Raw genomic sequence first — 23,831 nt, forward strand, 5'->3', positions numbered from 1 at the left:
CACATGGCTGTGGTGGGCTTCCCCACACATGTGGCCTTTGGGAGAGCTGCAGGGGCTTCAGGCAGCCCTCAGGGAGCAGGGCCTGCAAGGGGCCTGAACTTGCCCCTGTGGTGGAGGGTGGAAGGGGGCAGAGCCTCAGAATATTCTAGAATAGTCTGCCTTCTCTCCACAGAGGCTCAGGCTGCCTCCACGACTCTGGACCAAAGGCCGAGCAAAGATGGGAAGTGGCTGGAAGGCGCCAAGTCACAAGGAGGCTCCAGTAGTGACCCTGGTCCCCCAATCTCCACCTGGTTCTCCTTTCCCTTCAGAAAGCTCATGAAATGGACAGGAACAAAAGAGAGCTCTGGACAACATCTTTCATTCTAAGTCTCCCTCCCAACTAAATTAAAACCAATAAACTCCTCACTTAACAGACCCATAGGTCAAAATAAACTTTAAAATTAAGTCTTAAAAAAAAACAGACCCACAACTTTGTAAGTCTACCTCCTAAATGCCAAAATCCAAACTGCCCCAAACCGAAGAATGTTAGCCTGACTTTAAGACAGGGAGAGGCTGTAGGGTGTAGCCCAACACACATCTGAGCTGGTGGGCTGTGTCACCCATTGGACATCCCCCCAAGCTTGGCAGGAGACTCAAGGTGGATGGATGGCAGGGAGCCACCTGGAGGCAATTTCTACTTGCAAGTGACCTGGCTTCTAAGTAAGGCCTTTCACCTGCAGAACTTCCCTGGTGGCTCAGATGGTAAAGAATCCACCTGCAGTGCAGGAGACCTGGGTTCAATCCCTAGGTTAGGAAGATCCCCTGGAGAAGGGAATGGTTACCCATTCTAGTATTCTTGCCTGGAGAATTCCACAGACAGAAGAGCCTGGTGGGCTACAGTCCATGAGGTTGTAAAGAGTCAGACATGACTGAGTGACTAACACTTTCAACTAGTAACTGATGAATCGGGCCAAAGAGGTCATGTGCATCATACCTCCTGACAACATCATCTCACAACTGAACGCAGTTAAGGAAATCTGCTTGCAAAATATTTAGAACTAAACTTGGTTACATGTCCTGTTTGCTCTCTCCCCTGCCACTCCTTGAATTCCTCCAACCTGTGAGAGTCAGGTTCTTTCAAACCCTGCTAAGTAAAGCTGGGTACACTCTGTTCCCCGCATTGTCCCTTCTCTGGGATGAGATGCTCCGAATCTGTATGTGGGACTGATGTGGAGCTGGTGGCATCTGTAATCCATGGTGAGGGGTGACTGCTGAGAGTTACATGTCTACACATACATGCGTATAGAAATCATAAAATATTTTAATGCTCTTTTTACAAGGCCACAGGCTTCCTTGTGTCAGGTGAATCCCAGCAGGCACCTCTCTCTGGCAGCTACGAGGTGATGACATGTTGAGGGGCTTCCGTACAGGTCACCCCAGTTAATCAGTACAAGTTGCAATGAAACCTCTGCACTAACAGCCCCGGAGACATGGTGATACTAAGAGTTGCTGCCTCTTTGATTGACTTAACCTCAGCTCAAGATGCAGTTTGTCCCAGCTGTCAAAAAGTCTCGAAACACCAATCATGCGTCTTACCTCTATTCTGGATTTTATAAAACACTTTATATATATACATATATATAGATATAGATAGATAGCACAAGAAATGTGCCTGCGATGCACTCTAACATAGAGCACAGGAATACACACCACGGAGCCCAACCCCAGCGTGTCCACAGGAGAAAAGTGTGAAGGTCAGTGTGCACACAAGGTCTGACAGCGGAAAGGTACAGAGTGCCGCGTGCCACACCTCTCCACGCAGCCCATCTCACGGTGACATCTTGTCGCCTCTGTCCTGCTAGTGGTGATGGGGGCAGGAGCAGAAACTATGTGATTTTCTAAGGGCAAAGGATATCCATCTGGTTTGGAGAGAGTGATGGTTATCCAGAGATTTATCTAGAAATAACTGTCGAAGGTCAGTATGCCTCCAGGCTGGGGTCTGCGGCTGGAGCTGGCTTTGCAGGTGGAGGCTGATTCGGCATCTCAAACACACAGACTCTCACACTTCTCCATACATTCCTCCTAGAGAAAGTGCACTTCCAACAGCGGCTACAAAAATAGGTTGGCACGCTCTTTTGATACAGTGAGGGAATCTTCTAGAAGCTCTTCCCCTACTTCCACGAATTCTCTACCCCGATCTGCTCTAGAACTTCGCACTCCGACTTGGAACGGGTCTGGAGAGAAGGCCTTGGACCAAGCCTGTAAGGTCTGGGTGTGGCTGCGAGGAAGTCCCAGAGGGGCCAGCAAGGAACTCATACTCGTGCTAGGGGGCAGCCATCTTCTGAATGGGTCTCCCCTTCCTGGCTGAGCAGTAATCCACTCACTGCCCATCTCGTCTGGCCAGATGGAAGACTCCCTGAAAAGTTCCTGGTACGGCTTCTGTACAGAAACAAATGTTGAGAGGAAAAAAGTTTGCTATGTTGAGCTCTAGTTCTGCATTTCCAGTAGTATGGCGCTACCACTCTGGGCTCAGAAGAAATGGTCCCCGGCCCTCCCAGGAGGCCTGTGCTAGGAGCTCTGGACCAGGCGTCTGTAGTGGGGCATAACTTCGTGCTCTGGGAGGTGAAGGGCAAACTCCAAGGCCACCAGCACTGGGAACTCAAAGGCAATCAGTTCTCGTCGATTCAGCCGGAACTTCTCTTCCAGTTTCTGCAACAAAATGTAAGAAAACCAAAAGCTTCTTAGCCTTGAAATAAAAATCCTAGGTTTTCTCCATGTGTAGTCTCTACATCCATCAGCCAGCATCTACAGAGAAACCCGTTACGGGCAAGACTGTGGAGGAAGAAAGGGAGGCGTCAGCTGTGTTTCCTGCTCGCAGTCCTAGGGCAGGATTCATACCTCCTGAGGATCCACAGGCTGCCGGGAGCCTGACATACATCCCATGACTTCATTTAATCCCTCAATAATCTCACGATGTCAGTGGTTTTTCAAATTATTTATTTATTTATCTGGCTGCACCAGGTCTTAGTTGCAGCATGTGGAATCTAGTTCCCTGGCCAGGGATCGAACCATGGCCCCTTGCTGTGGGAGTATGGAGTCTTAGCCACTGGACCACCAGGAAAGTCCCTGAATACACTGAATTTTAAAACAGGCATTCATATAATTGTCCAAGAAGGTCGGTGTTTCCTTGCTTTGATGACATTCTACTTTAAAAGCAAGGACATCAAAAAGTCTACAAACAATAAATGCTGGAGAGAGTGTGGAGAAAAGGGAACACTCCTACATTGTTGGTGGGAATGTAAACTGTTCACTATGGTGAACAGAACGGAGGTTCTTTAAAAAGCTAAAAACAGAGCTACCATTAGACCCAGCAATCCCATTCCTGGGCATATACCCAGAGGAAATCATCATTCAAAAAGATACATGCATATCAGTGTTCACTGCAGTGCTATTTACAATAGCTAAGACATGGAAGCAACCTAAATGTCCATCAGCAGAGGAATGGATAAAGAAGATGTGGTCCACATATACAATGGAATACTACCCAGCCATAAAAAGAAGGAAATAATGCCATTTGCAGCAACATGGGTGGAGCTAGAGATTATCTTATTGAATGAAGTCGGACAGAGAAAGACAAGCAACATGTGATATTGCTTGTACGTGGAATCTAAAAGCAATGGTAAGGCTCATTTGTACAAAATGTACATTATGTACGAAACAGAAATAGAGTCACAGGTGTAGAAAACAAACCTATAATTACCGGGGGAGAAAGGAAGGGAGTCACACAGTGGGAGATTTTGCCTGCCATCTACACACTACTACATATAACTCAGATAAATTACAAGGACCTACTGTACAGCACAGGGAACTCTGCTCAATACTTCTGTAATGGCCTATATGGAAAAAGAGTCTAGAAAAAGAGTGGATACTATGTATATGTGGGGGCTTCTTAGGTGGTGCTAGTGGTAAAGAACCTGCCTGCCAATGCAGGAGACATACGTGACGCAGGTTCGATCCCTGGGTCGGGAAGATCCCCGGAGGACAAAACGGCCACCCACTCCAGTACTCTTGCCTGGAAAATCCCATGGACAGGGGAGCCTGGTGGGCTACAGTCCACAGGGCTGCAAAGAGTCAGACATGACTAAAGTGACTTAGCGTGCACACACGCACAAACTATGAATGTGTATAACTGATTCACTTCGCTGTACCCCTGAAACTAACACACCATTGTAGATCAACTATACCGAAATAAAAATTAAAAAAAAAAAAAGATATTATCACTCAATCAAGCCCACGCCCTTCCCCAAAAAGGAGGTGGCCGAGGTTACAGGAGGCCAAGGTGTGTTGAGCCAATGTGACTGATGGACATTGTTGGTCACAATGCCCATAAGACCCCTGGCCATCACAGTGGCTTCTGTGGCTTTTGAGAATAAGCTCACCCCTCCCAGTGCATGAATAAGGATATTTATGGCCAGACTCAATACTAGGAATCTTCAGTCTTATCAAAGGGACCCATCCATCTCTCTGTTCTAGGACAGCCCAAGATGTGGGGTCTGACATTTGCTGCAGAAGGGCCAACCTCACGGTCCTGGTCCCTCAGCTGGTACTAAAGATCAGAATTCTCCCAGGCAGGGTCACCAGTCAGGCTTTTCTGAGAGACCAATACTGGCCTGGAGCATGTGCTCCCACTCCAGCCAATCAGGACTCAGGCCACTTACATCAATTAAATGCTTGACTTCATGCTTTTTGAGGTCGCTTCCGATTTTGGCCGCTAAGAGCACGCAGGCGCCGGCACAAAGCTTCCGGTTCTGTTTGTTCAGCTTTCCCTTGAGGGCGAGCTTCTCAAAGTAGACAAAGGCCATGGCCACCGTGGGCTCCTCGAGGCCACAGTCCTCCTGGGCAAGCTTCCGCATCTCTCGTTTCAGGCTACAGAAAGGCGGGAAAGAGGGAAGAGTCTTGTTAGAACATGGAGTTTCAGAGGACTGCAAAGAAAAAGACTATCCTGTCCTGAAAGCATCTTCTCTTTCTCAATCTCAAAAGGGTGATGTGGAATAGGAGTCGATCTCTATAAGCAAGATTTATGTTATATGTGGGCAACACACTTAAGAGATCAAACCAGTCAATCCCAAAGGAAATCTACCCTGTATATTCTTTGGAAGGACTGATGCTGAGGCTGAAGCTCCAATACTTTGGCCACATGATGCAAAGAGCGAACTCATTGGAAAGGACCCTGATGCTGGGAAAGATTGATGGCAAGAGGAAAAGGGGGTGACAGAGAATGGGATGATTGGATGGCATCACTGACTCAATGAACATGAGTTTGAGCAAACTAGGAGATAGTGAAGGACCAGGCAAGCCTGGCGTGCTGCAGTCCATGGGTTGCAAGGAGTCGGACAGGACTTAGTGGCTGAACAATAACAACAGACTTAAGTCACTGGGACTTTGAACCCTTCTCTGTTGGTCAGCCTGTATAGACCATGTCGGTTCAGGACCATGGTGAACTCAAGTGGACGGCTGAGGGTCTGGAAATGGAATAGAGCTGTTCACAGTGACAGGATGAAACAAAGGTCAGTCCAGAGAGATAGTCACTGAGATAAATTAGGTACTTGGTATCAGCTCTGCTGAAGATCACTTATGGCCACTAACTAAGGCAGAAGAGGGGTTCAACTAGAGTGCAGCAACCAGGGGAGGGAGCCGACAAGGGACATATGTATACTTATGAGTGATTCACACTGATGTACGGCAGAAACCAACACAAGATTGTAAAGCAATTATCCTCTAATTTGTTCTTGTTCAGTTCATGTTCTTGTTCTTCTCAGTCATGTCCGATCTTTGCGACCCCACAGACTGCAGCATGCCAGGCTTCCCTGTCCTTCACCATCTCCTGGAACTTGCTCAAACTCATGTCCATGGAGTTGGTCATGCCATCCAACCACCTCATCCTCTGTTGCCCCCTTCTTTCCCAGCATCAGGGTCTTTTCCAATGAGTTGGCTCTTCTCATCAGGTAGCCAAAATTAAAAATAAATAAAAATTTTAAAAAAGAGTGCAGCAACCAATCTCCTTATAAGAGCTGCCTGGCCAGCAGACCAAGTATGAATAGTTTATTTTTCTCACTTCTTGGCTCGGAACATGCCAGAGTCAAATCAGTATCGGGATACGTGCTCACATGTACATTGGCACATGTTCCAACACTGTATTTGTGTATAGTTCAGCCTCCACGACCTACCACACACACACACACCCTGAAATCTTGCTGTCCTGGCACAGTCACCACAACACAGATCCGATCCTCTGCAGGGGACACTGGGGCCTGATTTTGCTTTGGCCGTTTGGCTGATGGCTTACAGATAGGGCTTGGCTGTCACCTCTGGGCGGACGACTGTGGGTAGAGTTATCTCAAACCCTATAATGGCAGCTCTTTTCTGTTTTGCCTGCATTTAAGGAAGCAGGGGACCGAACGTTTCCTATTCTGAGTTTTCCATAACATAAATCTTACTGAACTGTGAGCCACAGATAGTATGAAATGATTCCTTCATGAGCAACCTCCTCTCCCATGCCCAGATCCTTAGCTCGTGTCCAGCCCCCCTCGGCTCTCACACTTCTGGGCGCTGGTCAGCCAGCATCGGACGAGCCTCTTTATAGTTAGAGCTGAAGATGACCTGTTTCACTTCCCCAGAACAACAGAAGAGCCGGCATACAAAGCAAGAGCTCAGGATGTGCTGGGGGAAGGGCCTGGGGGGAAGTTCAGGTGGGGGCCCAGCCCCAGTGTGTGTGTGCGCTTGGCTGTGTCCGACTCTTTGCGATCCTCTGGACTGCAGCCGGCCAGACTCCTCTGTCCCTGGGATTTTCCGTCCTCACCTACCTCCGAATTTTGCTGAGTGTTAACTTAATGTGAGGGAACTTCTCCTTGAAGGTCTCGTTCATGTCCTTCTTGAGATCGGAGGGCTTCACGTAGTCAATCACTGTGGTCTGAAACAGATCGGGCCACACAAGTCACTCCTTAAAATATGGGTCATGTGTCAAAATTACATGCAAGACACACCCAACTTCTAACACCCCCACCACCAGCGACGGGGAACCCAGGCTAGAGCCATCCTAAGGGCTCTGCCGGATGCAGGAGCCCGTCGGGGCAGGACCCCTGCAGGTGGATGGAAACGAAAACCCAGTCATCAGCAGGACCCGGCGACATTTAGAAGCCCTGGCCACCAGAGTCAGTGCCTGGCAGACAGTCACGAGGTTTGTGATGATGTTAGCAGGTTCGAGCAAAGAAGCTCCATCTTTCGTTGGGTGCCAAAGCTGGGTGAGCCCCCAGCGAGGATGTTCCAGGGGCTGGAGGAGGGATGAGGGATGACTGGATCTCACTCAGTGGCAATCACAGCAGCTCTGCTGTTTTCTGTCTTACATGTAGATGCATGCAATGCTTCTTTCCACCTTTTTTTTGGTGTGTGGGATACTAGTTCCCTGTTCAGGGATAGAAATTGGGCCCCCTGCAGTGGAAGCGTGGAGTTTTAATCACTTGAACTGCCAGGGAAGTCTCAGCACAACACTTCTCTTGAAAGAAGCCTCCCACTGCTGAAAGAAAAATTTGCAAGTGCCTTCCAGCCACCCTAACCTTATGGAGGAGGAAACAGAGGGTCAGAGAGGTGACCAGGCTTGTCCCCACTGAGGAAGGGCGCACTGCTTTCCTGTTCTGAATCAGACTGAAAGAGTAGTGGTTAGTGGCAGCCGGGAGCAGCTCCAGGCGGCTGAAGGTGGAAAGGGTTGGGGGCAGAGGCTGGAGGCTCCATGTCCAGCGAATCAGGCAACTTGCAAAAAGTGGCTTAACCTGAGCCTCACCCTCCTCTTTGCTGCACAAGATAAGAATACCTGTCGGGCTGCTTCACAGGTTTCTCTCCAAGATCAAACAAAGAGAACCCAATGTATCTAAAGCACACTGGAGAATTTTATCGAGCCAACTGGGCTGTGCTCCTGTTCCACTGAGTCAGTGTCTAAGGACAGGGCCTTGCTCTCAGCACTGTGATCTTGCCCAGGTGGTTTTTATGCACATCAGATACTCCTTTGCCTGGCCTGCAATGTTATCTCTGCAGGATCATCTTCCCTAAGCCCCCGGGTGGACTTGCCTAAATCCCAGTCATCCCCCTTTGCTATACACTATGGCTTGGACAGCCAGTCCCCTTCCAGACGCCACGCTGTCCTTCCCGATTTCTTTGCAGCTAGGATTCCACATACAATTCCAGCTCCTCTGGGGTGATGCGCTGGTGTCAGAAAGCAGAGTGGAAGCAAAGGCTGGGCTTCTGTTCTTTCTGCTGCCAAGAGGAGTGATGGCAGAAGCCCTGGAGTCCCAGTTTCCATTCCGTGGGTGTGGAGCACAGCAGGGCAGCATGGATCCGGAGCTGGGAGCATGGATCCAGAGCTGGGAGCTTGGGTGTGGAGCACAGCAGGGCAGCATGGATCCAGAGCTGGGAGCTTGGGTGTGGAGCACAGCAGGGCAGCATGGATCCGGAGCTGGGAGCAGCGGCAGCGTCCTGACCGTGGAGGTGGCAGGGCTGTCATGCCTGGAGCTGATGGCCGGTGCACATTCCCCTGGGGACCTGGTTCTGCAGTACAGTTTGGGGATCATTCCTGAAATCCCAATTCAGGCTGTTTCATCAGCCTCCCCAGTGACTATAGGCTGTTTAGTACCCTGTAAAAAATGCCTTTCTTCTTAAACTAGCTTGGGTGGATGCTGCACTTCATAACTGAACCAGCAGACACTGTCTTCATTGATGGCATTTACCTCTATTGTAACAGGACATCTTTGTGGGGACATGGGATAACAGCAGAGCTGTTTCCCCTAAAGGCGCTAATGTCATCTCTTCACCACAGCCCTGGGGACCTCCCACGCCACTTCCTGACCAGCCCTAGCTTTAAAACAACCCAGTGAACAGCAACAACCCAGCCCAGCTTGCAGCCTTGAAGGTGGGGCCAGGAGGGCTCAGGCCATCCCAAGCCTGGACCTCACAGGAGATCTCCTTTATTTTAACATGCAGCCTCATTCGAGCTCTTGGGGGTACAGAGCTAGGGGCTTAGTTTTCTTGGCGGCAGGATGAGTGGATATGTATATTTGTTTCCATACTGGATGCTTGAGAGGAGGGTAGAGGGAAGGCCAGTGAGCTGATGCTATGAGGCCCTTGGCTCAGCACTTGGCCCCCAGCGAGGGCTGCACACGATCAAGCCCTTAAATTCATTTTCTCGGTGGCAGAATTCTGAATTCCGGCTTTGCCACCCGGTGTTGCAGAGGTGGCCTTCTCTGATGCCTTCAGGGGGAGGTTTCCAGCCACTCGACGTCTGGGCACTAGTTCAGGCGGTTTCAGCTCCCTGTGCCTGCTTCTTCCTCTGGCTTCTCTGTCACGTGCTTTACGTTGACGGTTGCAGGCACCAGCTGTGCAGGCTGCTCACGATCAGGTGCTCAGGGCATGCAATCACGGTGGCTGTGTGGGCGGCCCCCAAAGTGACAGTCTGCTCCCAGGCCCTTGCCCAGACAGGACCCTGCACACACAGTGTGCCTGTGGGCCACAGTTCCAGACTGGCCAGGCGCCAAGTATGGGAAGACTTGCTCAGAGCCTAGGAAGACCCTGCAGTCAGATTTCAGAGGACGACAGGCCTCGCTGTACTCAGCCCTGGTTCCCTCGAGGGAACACTTTCTGGGAACATAGAAGCTATGGTCCCGTGTGCCTTGAGGGAGCCTACGACATCCTCTAGAGGCTGACCTCCCCACATTCCCTCCCCCTCCCAAGAGACAGCTGTCCTCTTCCCAGTGATGGGGGGTGAGCCGAGGGGGCAGTACTCAAGGCTGAGTCGCAGGGCGACCCCAGCCACTCACTTGTTCTGGCTTGTGTGTATATGGGGTGTGTGTGTGTGCACACGCTCAGTCATCTCCAACTTTGTGACCCCATGGACTGTAGCCCACCAGGCTCCTCTGTCCATGGAATTTTCCAGGCAAGAATACTGGAGTGGATTGCCATTGCCTTCTTCAGGAGATCTTCCCAATCCGATCCAGGGATCTAACCCTTGTCCCTTATGTTTCCTACATTGGTAGCGAGTTCTTGACCACTAGCGCCACCTGCGAAGCCCAAGGCTCAAGAGAGAATGAATTAACCAGGAGGCCCAGGCTTTGTTGCAAGCCCCCTCTCCCTTTAATTGCATGGTTTATGAAGACTCACACTGTCTAGGTTTTGCCACTGCATGTGCGTTTCTAGGAATCAAAGTGCTAGTAAATGGGCTGTGGGCCCCTCCTGGCCTCGGACAGAGTGGGTGACCACGGCGTTCAGTGCCACCAAATTTCTGGCCAGGGGATTGGCCAAGTGCAGGGGTCCTTGTGGCCCCAGCAATAGCCAACAGCTGGGCCAGGCAGGCTATGTGAGGGACAGGCAGCTCCATCCTTGGCACCCACAATTTGCAGAGGAGGGTTGAGATGGCTTCCATGTGCTTTCTCGCAGCTGCCTGGCTGCAGGGACGCTGTGTGTGCACAGATGCAGAAAGAAGAAGGGAGGTCAGCTGGGAGGAGGAGACTATCCAAAATGCAGAAGGTCCAGGGGGATGCAATTCAGAAAGGAGCAATGCTGGGCCTGCCCTGTCGGGGACAATGGCAGAGTTAGGGAGGCCAGCCTGGGGGCTGATGCCTGCACCCCTTCTGAGATAACAGGAAATGGCGGTAAGGCCACAACCTAGTGATCCAGCTGGAAGGGTCTACCACATCTACCGGAGACGCCGAGACACCTTTGCTTTATTTAGAAACAAAGGCTTGACTCATCTTGAGAGAAGGGAGGGAGCCTCCACGGAGGAGCTGAACGTGGGCCCAGTTCTGGCCCACGGCAGCCGCCATGATACCCCAAGGTGAAGGCCTCTCGGGGTGGGGGTAGGGGGCAAGCAGGGGGGAAAGTGAGGTAGCAGGAGCATGTCAAGGAGGGCACGTGTGCCCCAGCAGCAGTGCTGGAATGAGGGGCTTGCAGCTAACAGGTTGCTGGTGATTCCCAGAGAAACAACAGAAAAGGTGCTTCGACCCGGGGCCGGGTAGGGTTCTCCTTCCTTCTGCCTGCACTTTCAGGCCTCACATCTCCCTGGGAATTCTTAGGGCAGCTCTGAACAGACGTGAGCTTGCAGTTGACTCTGCTAGCGCTCGCCTTTGGGTCAGAGGAGTCCCCAGGGGCAGGAACACTCCTAAGGAGCCAGGTTCCGGCCGCAGGGCTGCTTGTCACCCAGAAGGCACGGGGAGCCTGGGGAGCTGTGCAGCCACCCCTTCACCCTGAACCTTGCTTTCCAGGGCCTGTGACTCGGAGGATACAGGCAGTGATGGGTGCAACTCCTTAGCCACCTAGAGCCATGGCCTCCACGGCACTCACCTGCCGTCCACGGGGCTCCGAGCCCAACTGGGCATCAGAAAGCAGACGTGACGTGCTCGCTAAGGAAAGCGGAGCCCCAGCCCTGCACAACATCTCTGAAACCACACACAGCCGGGCCTCCCGGCTGTTCTGTTTATGCCTTTTCTCTGTGCTGTGTGCTCTGTGCTCAGTCCCGTCTGACTCTCTGTGACTCTGCGGACTGTAGCCCATCAGGCTCCTTTGTCCATGGTATTCTCCAGGCAAAACTACTAGAGGGGGTTACCATTTCCTCCTCCAGTGGATCTTCCCTGACCCAGGGACCGAACCCACATCTCCTGCATCGGGAGGCAGGTTCTCCACCACTGTGCCACGAAGGGAGAGGAAAGCAAGTCACAAAGAAACTTCAGGAATGAGTGCACGGACAACACGGCCTGGGGCTGCATTTGTTGCTATTTCTACCCACCGATTCCAAACACAGGATCCTGGATCTAACCTCTGTCCTGTCCCCTGAAGGTGAGCAGCTCTTTGGGTTCTTTCACTGAAATGAAATGCGTTGCTTCGAGGAAAGCCACACAGGGAAAGCTGCCTTTGTCAGAATTACACCATCACGTGGGGTGGGCAGGTGTGCAAAGCATGTCCGCAGTCTCAGATATGTGACAGGCATTCACGTGGCGCCACAGAAACTTCTAGAGTCCTGTCTCCACCCTCTAAACCCCAGGCAACCACTAATGTACTTTCTGTCTCCATAGACTTGCCTATGGTGGATATTTCATGAAGATGGAATCACGCACTGACACTGGCTGATGTGGCCCCCGAGGTCACACCCAGCCAGCTTGCATTTGGTTGTACTTCTAAACACTCGCTTCTTAAGATGGTGGTCAGAGCACGAGCTGCTGCCCGTGTGTGCAGTGTTATAGTCAAATTCATAGTGTGATAATCGAAAATCTGACACAAATACAGAGAAAGGGAGCAGATGCTACAACACCTTGGGCAAAACCTAAAACAACGTTTCACATTAGTTTTACAAGAAAAAACAGATTAAAAACAACCCAAACCACAAGACTGATGCATGCTGCCACAGAGATAACCCTTGAAAGCATAAGTGAAAGAGGCCAGAGGCGAACCATCACGTAGTGCATGCTTCCATCTTCATGAAATATCCACCATAGGCAAGTCTATGGAAACAGAAAGTACGTTAGTGGTTGCCTGGGGCTTAGAGGATGGAGGCGGTTGGTTAAGGCTACGGGGGGTTCTTTAGGGGGATGATGAAAATGTTCTGAAATTGACTGTGGTGATAGTTGCACACTTTTGTGAATATACTAAAAACCACTGAATTGCACACTTTAAAGAAGTGAGTTGTACAATACGTGAATTACTATATAATAAAGCTCTGGGGCTTCTCAGGTGACTCAGTGGTAATGAATTCGCCTGCCAATGCAGGAGACACAGGAGACTCGAGTTTGATCCCTGGGTTGGGAAGATCACCTGGAGGAGAAAATGATAACCCACTCCAGTATTCTTGCCTGGAGAATCTCATGGACAGAGGAACCTGGCGGGCTACAGTCCATGGGGGTCACAAAGAGTTGAACATGATTGAGCAGCTGAGCAAAGCAAGAGCAAAAAAAGCAAATAAAGCTCTTACCAAAAAAAAGAAAAACCCAAACCCAAAGTGGGAAACAAAACCCACCATGACACAATAAGGCATTTTAACACTTACACCAAAAGCCAGCAGGCCTCAAAGTCCCACTGCTCCACGTCTATGCAAGTGACTGGCGGGGAAGCTCCCAGGCCCCTTTCAATCTTGAGAGGCCTAGCAATGGTGTCTTGGTGACGCTGAATTACTTTCCTTAGAAAGGGTCTCCCAAATTAAATAAGCTCCAGACACTCTGAAACCTGGGGGCCTGGAAAGAGCCTTGCAAGGGAGGGGCCCTTGGACTCAAAACTGCTTTAGCTTCTCAATAAATCCACCTGCAGACAGGTAAATAAGTGCCCACATCACCCAGACAGCTTTCAACGAAAAAGAAATAAGGAGGGAAAGCAGAATCCAATCTCACGGAAGGCTGGGTTAATCTGCCTTTTATTGCTTTCTATTCCCTCCTGCTCAGCATCTCACACTGTCCTGAAAAATTAAGTTCTAAGATATATTCCCATAAACCTGGGGAGATGCTGAGACAGGAGGAGGGCCTTTTCTGGGAGTCTTTAGAATGTCTAAGTAAATCAAAGAACAGGCACTTTACCACAGAGGTCAAGCCAAGGGATGTCCTCTTGAGATGTAAATATGCCAAGTCACTCAGTCGTGTCCAACTCTACGACCCCATGGACTGTAGCCTGCCAGGCCCCTCTGTCCATGGGATTCTCCAGACAGACATACTGGAGTGGGTTGCCATTTCCTCCTCCAGGAGATCTTCCCGATTCATGAATCAAACCCGCATCTCTTGCATCTCCCGCATTGGCAGGCAGGTTGTTTACCACTACTGCCACCTGGGAAGCCTCTGAGATGTAAATACCGACAGGTATCTTAAAGGTTGTGTCAGCATTCTTTCTGATGTCAAAACAGTTCATGAGAGCTACCTTCCTGAGAGAGGAGAAGGATTCAGAAGTCCATTCACAGAACTTTAGTTTTTTGGCTTTATCTCAGTCAGCTCTCTCACTCACTTTCTTTCTGAATTGCTCTCCACACCCATAAAGAGGAAAAAAAAAAAAGAAGCCCACTACCAACTTGGCTGCCGGGTTCTAATGATAAATAACCGCTGTCAAGTGAAACGTAAATTACAAGCCAGGAGGCGCACAGGGCAGGAAGCACCAGTTTGGAGAGCCAGGGTGGAGGGCTCTGGCCCTCCCTCTCCTCATTGAGAAACCACCACGAAGCTCAGGCCCTACAGGAACCTGCTTGTAGCCAGCAGACTCAACAGGCTTGCTTGCTTGCTTTTTTTAAAAACAAACTTATTTTATATTGGAGTATAGCCAAATAAAAATATTGTTGTAGGTTTCAGGTGAGGACAAATGGACTCAGCCATCATGTACACATAACTATTCTCCTTCAACAGATTTTCACGTTCTGGCGTCACCTTCTAAAAACTTTAAGGCCAAAACCCAGGGACAGCTGCAATCTGATTTCCATACCTGTCCTAGGAATTTTTTTTTTTTTTTTTTGGTTCAAACTTCTTTGCCCTTTCACAGCGGCAAGTACTGGGAGTGACTTGCTTGGATCAAAGTTAAAAAATACAACTCTAACTAGGAATGCAAGGCTGGCTTCAAAGGGTTCGTCTTAAACTTTGTAAATAACAGCCTTCTTTCTCAGCCTCAGGGAACGTTCAACTCTGGAACCCTCCCATTTTGAGGGATATCCCATTGGTGGTGATGAGTGGCCTTTTTATCATCTATGGAGAACAAATGTGAACCTTCAACTACACCCTGGTTGGTAGACATGATTCAGAAAGCCCACTCCCAGGTATTTACCCAAGAGAAATGAAAACGTATGTCCACAGAAAGGCTTGTATGGGAATGTTCATATCAGCAAGATTCATAATATCCCTAAATGTAAATAATATAACTGTCCATCAAAAGCAGAATGGATAAATAAGTGATGGTCTATCCAGACAATGGAACCCTACTCAGCAATTAAGAAAAACAAACTGCTGATTCATGCAACATGAGTGAATCTTACAGATATTAAGTTGTGCGAATGAAGACAGATTTTTTAAAAAGCACATATTGATAGGGCACAATTCCGTTCCTATGAAGTCCCAGTAGAGGCAAAACCAACTTTGGTGACAGAAGTCAGAATGGCAGTTGTCTTTGCTGGGAGCCGGCATGATGCAGAACAGGATGGAAAGGAGAGAACTTTCTTTTTTATTAATTTAATTAAAATTTAAAACATTTTTTGGGCACACTGCATAGCTGGATCTTAGTTCCCTGACCTGGGGTTGAACCCATGTCCCCTGCATTAGAAGCACGGAGTCTTAACCGCTGGACCACCAGGGAAATCCCGAGGGAACTTTCTAAATGGACAGATGTGGTCAGAGTGGAGGATGGAAAATTCATGGAACTATACACTTTCAATGGATACATTTGATTAAAATTATATCTTAAAATGAAAAGAGAAAAACAATGACTGTTGCAGGATTTGATGGGGTAAAAGGTCTAGCTCGTCACTGTAAAGGTGGCTTGATTCTGTAGCGGCCACACCAACACCTCGGACCCTGAAATTCCACATGTATAGGATCACCCCAAAACCCGGAACAGTCCCTGGTTCCTAAACATGGGCCTCTGCTGGGCTGACTAAACTTCAACTGCGCTGGAAGTCTAGCAGGGACAGGCCTAGGGTGGCAGGACCTCAGAGGCCTTGGAGGCTGATATTTAGGGAGGTGGGTGGTGTTGCTCAGACGGTCAGCCTGTGAGGGACTTGCCCCCCTGCCTGGCTCCCGGCTGTGGGTCAGAGGGGCTGGGCTCACAGGACTTATGTCTGCCTGCAGGGGGCGCCCTGCCAATCACGAGGGGTCTCCTGGCATCAGGAACGCTTCAAGCTGTGTCAGTTCTTCCTGCCCACCTACAGACAGGTGCCCCACACCCTCAGCAGCCTGGATCAGGTGACCTTGTCCACCTTGGTGCGGGTGTGCTCAGCCGCTTCAGCCACATCTGACTGTTTGTGACCCCGTGGACTGCAGCCCGCCAGGCTCCTCTCTCCATGGGATTCTCCGGGCAAGAATACTGGAGTGGGTTGCCATTTCCTCCTCCAGGGATCTTCCAGACTCAGAGATCGAATCTGCAGCTCTCATGTCTCCTGCACTGACAGGCCGGGTTCTTTACCTCTAGCGCCACCATCCACCTTGGTAGTTGGCGCCTATTAACAAGCGCAGCTCTCTGTGCATGGGGTCAAGTTAGTGGAGTAACCTTGTCAGGATCATCAGTTTATGGACTTCCCCGTGTGTGCGCCTGTGGGTGTGCATGTGTGTGCTAAGGGTGGCAACTGTCACTGCTCAAAATACCCATTTGACACAAGGTCAACCTCTCACACACCTCAGGCTCTGGCACGTGGGGCCTCCTTCCCGAGGCCCAGCAGGCCGGCGCCTTCTCTCACCTCAGCGTTCACTTTCGATCCACTTCCTCAGGGCAGCCTTCCTAGAAACCTGACCCACCCTGTTAGTCATTTCCCACCACTTTTCTACGGTGATTCTCTCCTCCCCCTCCTCACTACAGTGACTTGTCTGACTCCTCCACTCACTCACTCTAAGGTCGAGGACAATGGGGGGAGGTGGCTGGTTTTTCCTCTGCCGTAGAAGGTAGCACCTGGCCTGGCACAAAGTAGGGCCTCACAGTACTGGTCGAATGGACACATTCTATACCTGTTACCCAACACACAAAATAAAGCGAGCGAACCAAAATCCAACCCCTGCCCCGCCTCACCCCACTCCTTCTCCTGCAAGTTCAATGTAAAAATTGACCTAGAATCCATGTCTACTAGAGAGCATTCTCTCGGGAGCCAGGCTGAGGTTCTTTACAACCTTCCACATGCACGTCAGGGCTGCAAAGTAGATGTGCCATATTTTATTAAAGATATTATCAATATCTGTGGCCAGATCAGAAAGACATATAGGTCTTATGAAGCTGACCAGGCAAGTGCAGCTCACGAGCAATTTCATTCCCTAAAAAAAATGGACGGTTACAGGAAGCACAGGCTACAGATTCAACATGGTGAACTGAAAAATGACCCACTTGGGATCATAAAATGAGGGTAGGACATATTAATATATGCTGACCTGGCAGGTCATCTAACACACTGTCCAGGAGAGGGGAAATGATCTGTGTGCACAGGTGTGCCCGCATAGACTGTAGCCCAGAACCTCGAAGCTCACAATTAAATCACTGAAAGAAAAACAAAAAATCAGAACCACACTGGCCAGACACTGACCTATAAAAGTAAAATTCGCTCAGTCGTGATCAACTCTTTGGGACCCCATGTTCCGTAGCCCACTAGGCTCCTTTGTCCATGGGAATCTCCAGGCAAGAATACTGGAGTGGGCTGCTATTTCCTTCTCCAGGGGATCTTCCTGACCCAGAAATTAAACCCGGGTCTCCTGCACTGCAGGCAGATTCTTATCTGAGCCAACAGGGAAGCCCAGACCTATAAAAGGAGTGAAAGTCATTCAGTCGTGTCCTACTGTTTGTAACCCCATGGACTATACAGTCCATGGAATTCTCCAGGCCAGAATACTGGAGTGGGTTGCCATTTCTTTCTCCAGGGATCTTCCCAACTCATGGAACCTGGGTCTCTTGCATGCAATTTCTTTACCATCTGAGCCAATAGGTCATAGGGAAAAAATAATCATACATGGCCCTGGTTTTGCCTTTTGTGTTAAGAGTTGGAGAGTAAGGATGGGAGAGAGTAGCCGGGGCAATTTTAAACAAGATGCCTTTGGCAATTCATCCTGGCTCAGTGTAGCATTTTAGAATGATCTCTGAGCTACTTGCCAAATTATTAATACAAGAGGATCTATGTTGAAAGTATCAATGCGGGCTTGAATTCTGTCTGGTGCTTTTCTGACGTCAGCTACTTGCCAGATGCTGGCCAGATGGACAGGCTGGGGGGTGGAGGTGGGGGTGGGGGCTTCCGCTGCTAACGATAAGCTTAACAGTGAGTGCATGGGCTGGGGTCTGACTCTGGCCTCTGCAGACATAACAGCCTAGAACAGAGGAAGGATCCTCTGCCCACTCCTAGGGCCAGGGCTTCTGACATCAGGCTGGGCTCGGGGGGAGAAGGGAACCAGAGCTGCCTGGCAGGGGGTGGTGGGGGTATCCTGAGTCTGTGCTTTTTACTTGGAGGCACACATGGCAGGCCTGGCATGGGCGAAGGTTCCCACAAAGCCCAGCTCCCCTCCTCCTGCAATACCCTGGGCTCTGCCCACCTCTGAGTCAGGGAAAGTCTGCCCACTGAAAGCACACGACACCCCGTCAGGCCCCACGGGTGTCTGGAGACCCAGCGGCCGCAGTGGTGGGAAACGGTGGTCAGCCAAGAGCAGAAAGCGAATCACCCAAAGGGAAAAACAGGAAGAGCCCGTGAAACAAAAACAGCAAGGAAAGGTTTTGCATTTAACACCCACATTGTCCTACTTTCACTTTCCCAGGAGATGATTCTGTCATCCGGAGCCTGGTGCCAAATGTTTGCTCAGAGCGCGGACAGTGGCCTACGGTCACCAAGGAACCCCAGCGAGCTGAACTTGAACTCAGCGCTGCCGGTGATGGGCGGGCTGGTCGTCCCCTACCCACTGGGGTCCATGGATGTACAACCTCAGAGGTGCGGTTCCACCCTGAGCCGGCAGCGTTCACACACACAGGCCACTCAGCCGTCTCACACCCTCTAAAGGGGTGTACCTGGGCCTGGTGGCCAGAAGAATCCTGGGTATGATGCACGTCCTGGTCCTTCCCTGAGTGACCCTCCCGGGCAAGTGGGGGTGGGGGGGTCGTTGAGAAGAACCACGTGGAGCAGTGTTTGAAAGCCCCAACCCCAGGAAGAACCACCATCCACAGGAACAGCATGGCACCTCCGAGTTTCCCAGGAGGCTGAGGGGGCCAGCTCCCTGACCATCCCTCCACCACCACTCACCATGTATGAAGGGAAGATGAGAACTCGCTTGTGCTTGCCGCAAGGCCACTGGGGGTCATCCAGAAGATTCGGGTCATAGTCCATAAAGTCTCCCAGGTCACTACCTGAGGATCAATGCAAAATGATAATTAGGAACCTGACCTCCTGAAGCAGAAGTGGCCAGGTGGGTGCCTGGTACACAGTTCGACAGTAGGAAGGCTGGTTTCAGGTTTCTGAGCCCAGTCACATTGCTTGCTCTGACCATCAGGAGATGTCTCCGCATGCCAATGAAGTGTGTCCCACCCGTGTGCCCACCACCCCTCCCTGCCCTGGGCAAAGGAGTTCGTCAAATACTTCACATTCTGACATTTTTTCCATTAAAAGAAAAATTATATATTAATTTCCCTGACCTGGCAGAGCACAAAACCTCATAAGCATGAATGTTGCTGTGAACACTCACAGACTGCAAAACAAGGCCCGGAAAAGGCTCATTTTCTAAACCTACAGATCAAATGAGCCTCAAGTTATCACGTGTGAGAAGTACACTCAGTGTGAATAATTCTGGGCAGGCTCTGGGGGTCTGAATGCATGCAAACCAGAGCAGATACCAGTGCAAACAGCAGTCAGTGACTGGAGGAGGCCGAACAGCACCTGGATGGGCCTGAGGAACTTCACGTTCACCTGGAATTTCTCTGAGAGTGCAAAGAATCCTGCCTCATAAAGCATTTTTCTCCACGTCAATTCCCACAGAGGCTTGTACAGGAGAAGCTGGAGTCTTCTGTCAGTGGCTGAGTAAGCTCACCTGCTGTGAGAGTCACTAAGGGAGTTTTCACACCTGACTGTTCATTTATGGTCCAATTATTTGAAAAAGGGCCAACATAAAACATTTATTTGGCCACACTAGGTCTTAGTTGCGACTTATAGGATCTTTAAGTTGCAGCATGTGGGATCTAGTTCCCTGACCAAGGATCAAACCTGGGTCCCCTGCATTGGGAGAGCAGAGTCTTAGCCACTGGACCACCAGGAAAGGCCTGAAAAGTCAAACTTGAGCACTAGGAGAATGTAGGTAAGAAGCAGGTAAGCAGAGGGATGAGGAGCTAAGAGGCAGAAAGAAGCCAGGGAGCCAGGCCTCTCTGCAAGGTGGTCTGGGGATGTTTCCTCATGGAAGCTTAGGGGCTGGTGACCGAGGCCTCTCATTAGAGAACCTACCCTGTGGCATGGTAGTGAGCCTGCCCATCCACCCATGCACACAAGGAGACCCAATCTATGCTGTCCACTGAGGCACCTCCTGTGGCCAGATCCCAGCTTACCCGTGTCAAGGCTCCCCTGGGTGCTGCTCGCCCGGCCGATGGAGAGGCTGCGATGGCTCAGGGTACGGAGCTGGGAGAAGGAGGATGTGGAGTCTAAGGTGTTTCTCCGTGTTCCAAAGGCATTCGTGGGCAACAGAAACTGGGTGTAAGAAACAGTCTAAAAGATGAAGACAAAAACAGGTCAGTGATTAACCCACGGCAGTGAAGGGGGCAACAGAGGATGAGATAGTTGGATGGATGGCATCACTGACTTGATGGACATGAGTTTCAGCAAGCTCCAGGAGTTGGTGATGGACAGAGAAGCCTGGCGTGCTGCAGTCTATGGGGTCACAAAGAGTCGGACACGAATGACTGAACTGAACTGAATGTGAGGTTTGCATTCTGACCAAGCTGCGTTGCCACGCCAAGTTTAGGTCCACAGTCTCATAGCTGGGCAATTCTAAAATCCAAGATCTGAAAAATGAAATTTGTTTTTGCACATTTGTGCCAAAACCTAAACTAGACTGACTTGAGGCCATCCTAGTTTTAATTTACCCCACTCATGATAATATTCATGTTATGGGGCAGAGATAGATAGTCATGTGTCTGATAGCAAGGGACCATCTCTGAAGCTGCTGGGAGGTTTTCTAACTCAGAAGGCATTATGCTGCAATGCTTTGTTTAATTCACCACGGGTAGAATTCCAGAAGATCAGGCCTCAAGAGTCTCTGATAAGGGCTCTGCCCTCCCCCGTTCCCCTGGCAGATGCTGCATCTAAGGTGTTCATCTCACTCTATCCTCATTCCTTCCCCTGTGAACACTCAGTCTTTAGGAATGAAGCGGCAACACGTGTTTTTCTTTTCACCTGCTTGGCAGAGACGTGGCTCATGACACCAGTTGGGTGCATTGCGCACGTGTGTGTTAAGTCGTTTCAGTGGTGTCTGACTCTTTGCGACCTAATAGACTGTAGCCCCTCAGGCTCCTCTGTCCATGGGATTCTCCAGGCAAGAAGACTGGAGTGGGTTGCCATGCCCTCCTCTAGGGGATCTTCCCGACCCAGGGATCGAACTCACGTTTCCTTCATTACAGGCGGACTCTTTACCACTCAGTCACTGAGGAAGCCTGGAAAGCCCCTAAACACTGTCTATTAGTGGGATTGCTACTCACCACAGTTAATGCTTGTTCAAACCACCCGCCACCTCATCCAGGCACACGCAGGTGTGCGTATGCAAGAGAAAGCAGTTTCCCCTCACTCACAGTTTGCTACTCATGGCCCAAAAAAACTACATGGAGAATTCTAGAAGTAATTCCTCAGCTTTAAACTGTGAGTCAGTCAGAGCAGTATGATGAAATCTAGCGCTGTCCCACCCAGGACATGAACCATCCCTTTGTCCGGCGATCCCACCCTTTAGTCACGGAGTAGCCGTCTTGGTTATCAGATCAATTATCATGGTATCACAGGCCTCGTGCTCAAGCATTATTTTACTTACTAATGGCCCCAAAGCACAAAGCAGTGACAAAGTACAATTCGGATAGTCTCTTACTGTGCCTAATTTAAAAAGTAAACTTTATTAGCGGTATGTATGTATAAGGCAAAACATCCCTCAGTCATGTCTGACTCTTTGCAACCCCATGGACTGTAGCCTATCAGGCTCCTCCATCCATGGGATTTTCCAGGCAAGAGTGCTGGAGTGGGTTGCCATTTCCTTCTCCAGGGGATCTTCCTGACCCAGGAGTCAAACCCGGGCCTCCCACATTGCAGGCAGACACTTTACCGTCTGAGCCACTAGGAAAACCCATATATAAGGCAAAACATAGCATATGTAGGGTTCTGCCCTACCCAAGGTTTCAGGCATCCACTGGGGGTTCTTAGAACAAGAGTGGGTGACTGGACTAGCCAGGATGGGCATTCATGGAGAAACAGCTGGGCTGCCATTTAACCCATCTGCACACCTGGATAGGGGGCTTCCCTGGTGGCTCAGACGGTAAAGAATCTGCCTGCAATGCAGGAGACCTGGGTTCGATTCCTGAGTCAGGAAGATACCCTGGAGAAGAGCATGGCAATCCACTCCAGTATTCTGGCCTGGAGAATCGCCTGGACAGAGGAGACTGGTGGGCTACAGTCCATGGGGGTTGCAAAGAGTAGGACACGACTGAGCGACTAACTCTTCCTTCTGGACTGGCATCACTCACGCACCCAGGTTGTGCCCCACGTCAGGTTTTCCAGCCCAAGGGTGGTTTGTGGTCCATCACAGCCTCTGCTTCCTGACCCTCATGGTGTCTGTTGCATAAGCCGGAGGTCTGGGAGCCAGGCGGTCTTACCTTCCCGTCGGCACCCAGCTCCACACCTTCCAGGCCGATGATCTCCTTCAGGCTCACGGCTCCCGCTGATTGTCTCCCTCCGTCCAGCTTCAAATCCCTGCAGGGACAAGCCAAGGATAAAGATGCTTCTGTTTGCACCGGAAGGAGCCACGGAGATGTTTACTGTCGGAACGCCAGAGTCACTCTCACAATAATGATGGAGGAGGTCCCGCCATGCCTGACAGGATTCTCTGTCCCTCTTTCGGGGCTTCTTGGTAGTTCCACCCACTTTAGTATAATGAAATTCAACTGAACAGAGAGCCTGAAGATGAGAGTCAGGCTCAGTAGCCAGTGGATTACCAAAGTCCCTTCCCGATCAGCAAGCCCGTCGGCTCTTAAATGGCCAGCTAACAGGAAGCCAGAGGAGGTCACCTCTCCTTGCCACTCCCTTATTAGACAGGAGGAAGAAATTCTTACCCTAAACAGTTCTCAGCTTTATTACTAGTAATGAAGGGACTAATGCCACAACAGCCACCCCAGCTACCTTACCAGGCCACTCAGACAATGACTATCTCTATAAAAGAATAATGTCCAGTACTACCAGCAAGGTCTTCTGTGTTGCTCAAATGGTAAAGAATCTGCCTGCAACGCAAGAGACCCCGGGTTCGATTCCTGGGTCAGGAAGATCCTCTGCAGAAGGGAATGGCAGTCCACTCCAGCATTCTTGCCTGGAGAATCCCAAGGACAGAGGAGCCTGGTAGCCTACAGTCCATGGAATCGCAAAGAGTCGGACACGACTGAGCGACTAACACAACTACCCCTACTACCAGCAAGCACGTCCTAATTTACTTTCACACATCTTCCTTTTCATTCTTTAAGATCACCCTATTGGACATGTGTTGCTATTATTATCCCATTTTACAGATGAGAAAAACAAGGCCCAGTGCAAGTAACCGGCTCACCAAGGTCCCTGCTGACAGTGGGCTGTAGACACTGGTTTTGTGTCCGGTGCAGCATTTCATGCAGCATTCTTTCCTGGGTCTGGCTGTGGCTCTGCTCACGGGTAACTGTTCACATTTTCAAGGCTAATCCCTCCTTACAGGAGCTCTCAGACTTTCACTGCGTATTAGAATAGCCTGGGATCTTTGACAAACTACAGGCACATCTCAGAGATTCTGCAGGTTCAGTTCCAGATGACTCCAACAACACAAATATTGCAACAAAGCGAGTCATACAAATTGTTCGGTCTCCCAGTGCATATAAAAGTTATGTTTGCACTTTATGAAGTTTGCATAGCACTATGTTTAAAAAAAAAAATG

The 23,831-nt window shown here is 50.1% G+C and overlaps 1 protein-coding gene across 1 annotated transcript in view; it reads right to left on the reverse strand.

The window, feature by feature from the left end:
* Positions 1–1,722: 1,722 nt before the first annotated feature.
* CABLES1 (Cdk5 and Abl enzyme substrate 1) overlaps positions 1,723–23,831 on the reverse strand; it is a 101,695-nt gene continuing 79,586 nt past the window's right edge. Inside the window, exons 5-10 of the mRNA XM_068993658.1 lie at positions 22,534–22,630; positions 20,233–20,389; positions 18,944–19,047; positions 6,843–6,949; positions 4,698–4,905; positions 1,723–2,688 (exon numbers count right to left, since the gene is read on the reverse strand). Of these exons, the coding sequence (XP_068849759.1) occupies positions 2,548–2,688; positions 4,698–4,905; positions 6,843–6,949; positions 18,944–19,047; positions 20,233–20,389; positions 22,534–22,630 (814 nt within the window). The 3' untranslated portion in view covers positions 1,723–2,547. The remainder of the gene's footprint in view (positions 2,689–4,697; positions 4,906–6,842; positions 6,950–18,943; positions 19,048–20,232; positions 20,390–22,533; positions 22,631–23,831) is intronic.

This window comes from Capricornis sumatraensis, chromosome 21, assembly GCF_032405125.1.
Source record: "Capricornis sumatraensis isolate serow.1 chromosome 21, serow.2, whole genome shotgun sequence".
Classification (NCBI taxonomy): domain Eukaryota; kingdom Metazoa; phylum Chordata; class Mammalia; order Artiodactyla; family Bovidae; genus Capricornis; species Capricornis sumatraensis.